Source organism: Dipodomys ordii, unplaced genomic scaffold (assembly GCF_000151885.1).
Source record: "Dipodomys ordii isolate 6190 unplaced genomic scaffold, Dord_2.0 Scaffold9192, whole genome shotgun sequence".
Taxonomy (NCBI): Eukaryota; Metazoa; Chordata; class Mammalia; order Rodentia; family Heteromyidae; genus Dipodomys; species Dipodomys ordii.
In genome coordinates this window covers 1-2,087 of record NW_012276404.1, presented here as the reverse complement: position 1 = coordinate 2,087, position 2,087 = coordinate 1, and the positions used below count along the sequence as shown (strand labels likewise).

Below are 2,087 nucleotides of genomic sequence, written 5' to 3'. Positions count from 1 at the left end.
GAACAGTTCTTATCTGGAAAATATACAAGTAGAAATATCAGCAAATGTTAAGAATTATCAGTTCATGAATTTTTTTTCTGTGTAAATCATTGCAAGCTGGAATAGCATAAAGACACACCTGCTTCTGTGGTTTTTTTTTTTTCTGCCCTGTCTGTTCCACCTGCTGTGTTTTAGGAGCACAGTATCTAAACAGGGGGCTTGCTCCTGACTACACTCACCATGACTCCTGCAGTCTTGCCTGCCCTCCTTCCTGTGTGTGCATGTCTGCTGCTGGCCTCAGGCTCTGCCCAGGCAGGCAAGCTGCTGGTGGTGCCCATGGACGGCAGCCACTGGTTGTCCATGCGCTCTGTGGTGGAGAAACTCTTCCAGAGAGGGCATGAGGTGGTGGTGGTTGTGCCCGAGGTGAGTTGGCAGCTGGGACGCTCACTGAACTTCACAGTGAAGACGTACTCAACTCCTCACTCGCTGCAGGATTTGGACCGGGAGTTCAAGGTTTTTCTTGACACCCAGTGGGAAACTCCAGAACAAACTATGTTTTCTGCACTAACTGGCTCAGCCAAGGGATTTTATGACATCATGTTTTCACATTGTAGGAGTCTGTTTAATGACAAGAAAGTAGTGGAATTCCTAAAGGAGAGTTCTTTTGATGCAGTGTTTCTGGATCCTTTTGATGTGTGTGGCTTAATTGTTGCCAAATACTTTTCACTTCCAGCCGTGATTTTCTCCAGGGTAATATTTTGCTATAATCTGGAAGAAGGAGCTCAGTGCCCCAGTCCTCTCTCCTATGTTCCCAGACTTGCCTCAGGCCTCCCAGACACCATGACTTTCAGAGAGAGAGTGTGGAACCACATCTCCCACTTGGATGAACTTTTATTTTGTACCTACTTTTTCAAAAGAGCCACTGATGCAGCCTCTGAAATTCTTCAGACCCCAGTCACCATGTATGACCTGTTCAGCCAAGTATCCATTTGGTTGTTGAGATCTGACTTTGTCTTCGAGTTTCCTAGACCTGTGATGCCCAACATGGTCTACGTTGGTGGAATCAACTGCCACCAGCGAAAGCCACTGCCCGAGGTACAATTTCTTTCCTTGGCACAAACATTTTTTGCTCAACTTGTATTCCTCATTTATGTTGGTCATATTACAGATCTCTAGTTTGGATGAGTTATATACTTTCAATTTATTTAAATCTGGTCAACAAATTATAAACCAAATGCGGTTGATTTGAGTGTATACACAAACAAGTATAATTATTTAAAATTCTGGTTGTACTTTTAATATTCATTTTATAATTTCCCAGTTGTCCTGTTTATATATCTATAGGAGCATGCTTTTAGCAGTTTTGTTTGATCATTTTCTAATTTCTGGAAATCATATAATCATATATCTTTCTTAGAGTCACCCTAATTTTCCTAAGATAAAATGTAGTAATGGTCTGTAAACTCTGCTCTTGTATTTTTCACTTGTAACCAACCAGACATGCTTACAAGCCACTGCTGAGAAATTTGACATTGTCTTACAATTGCTTTAATATATTGAGTACATGATTTCAAATCTTGTACAACTTCACAGTAAGTATGAAAGTTTTTGTTTTCATATCCTCTCATCTCAGACTTTGTTCTTTTTTTTTTTTTTTTTGGTCGTGGGGCTTAAACTCTGGGGCTGGGCTCTATCCTTCAGCTCTTCAGCTCAAGGAGAGTGCTCTACCACTTGAGCTGCAGTGCCACTTCTGGTTTTCTGAGTGGTTTATTGGAGATGAGTCTCACAGACTTTCCTGCCTGGGCTGGCTTTGAACTGAGATTCTCAGATCTCAGCCTCCTGAGTAGTTAGGATTACAGGCCTGAGCCACAGGCACCTGGCTCAGACTTTCTTAAATAGTTAAAAGTTTTTATTTTAGTCCAAGTATTGTGCATAGCTCTTTTTTATTTCACATACAATTTTCAGAGATACGGTATCATTCAAATTTTTCTTTTGTGAGGTACATGTTCACATTTCTTAATTTTTACTTTTTTTTGGGGGGGGTCTGGTTGTGGGCCTGAACTCTGGGCCTGGACACTGTCCCTCAGCTCTTCAGCTCAAGGCTAGCG

The 2,087-nt window shown here is 41.6% G+C and overlaps 1 protein-coding gene across 1 annotated transcript; it reads left to right on the top strand.

Moving 5' to 3' along the window:
* Nucleotides 1-219: 219 nt before the first annotated feature.
* Nucleotides 220-1,155, top strand: LOC106002380 (UDP-glucuronosyltransferase 1-7-like). Its single transcript, XM_013037267.1, has one exon. The coding sequence runs from the start codon at nucleotides 220-222 to the stop codon at nucleotides 1,153-1,155; it is 936 nt and encodes a 311-aa protein (XP_012892721.1).
* Nucleotides 1,156-2,087: the final 932 nt, after the last annotated feature.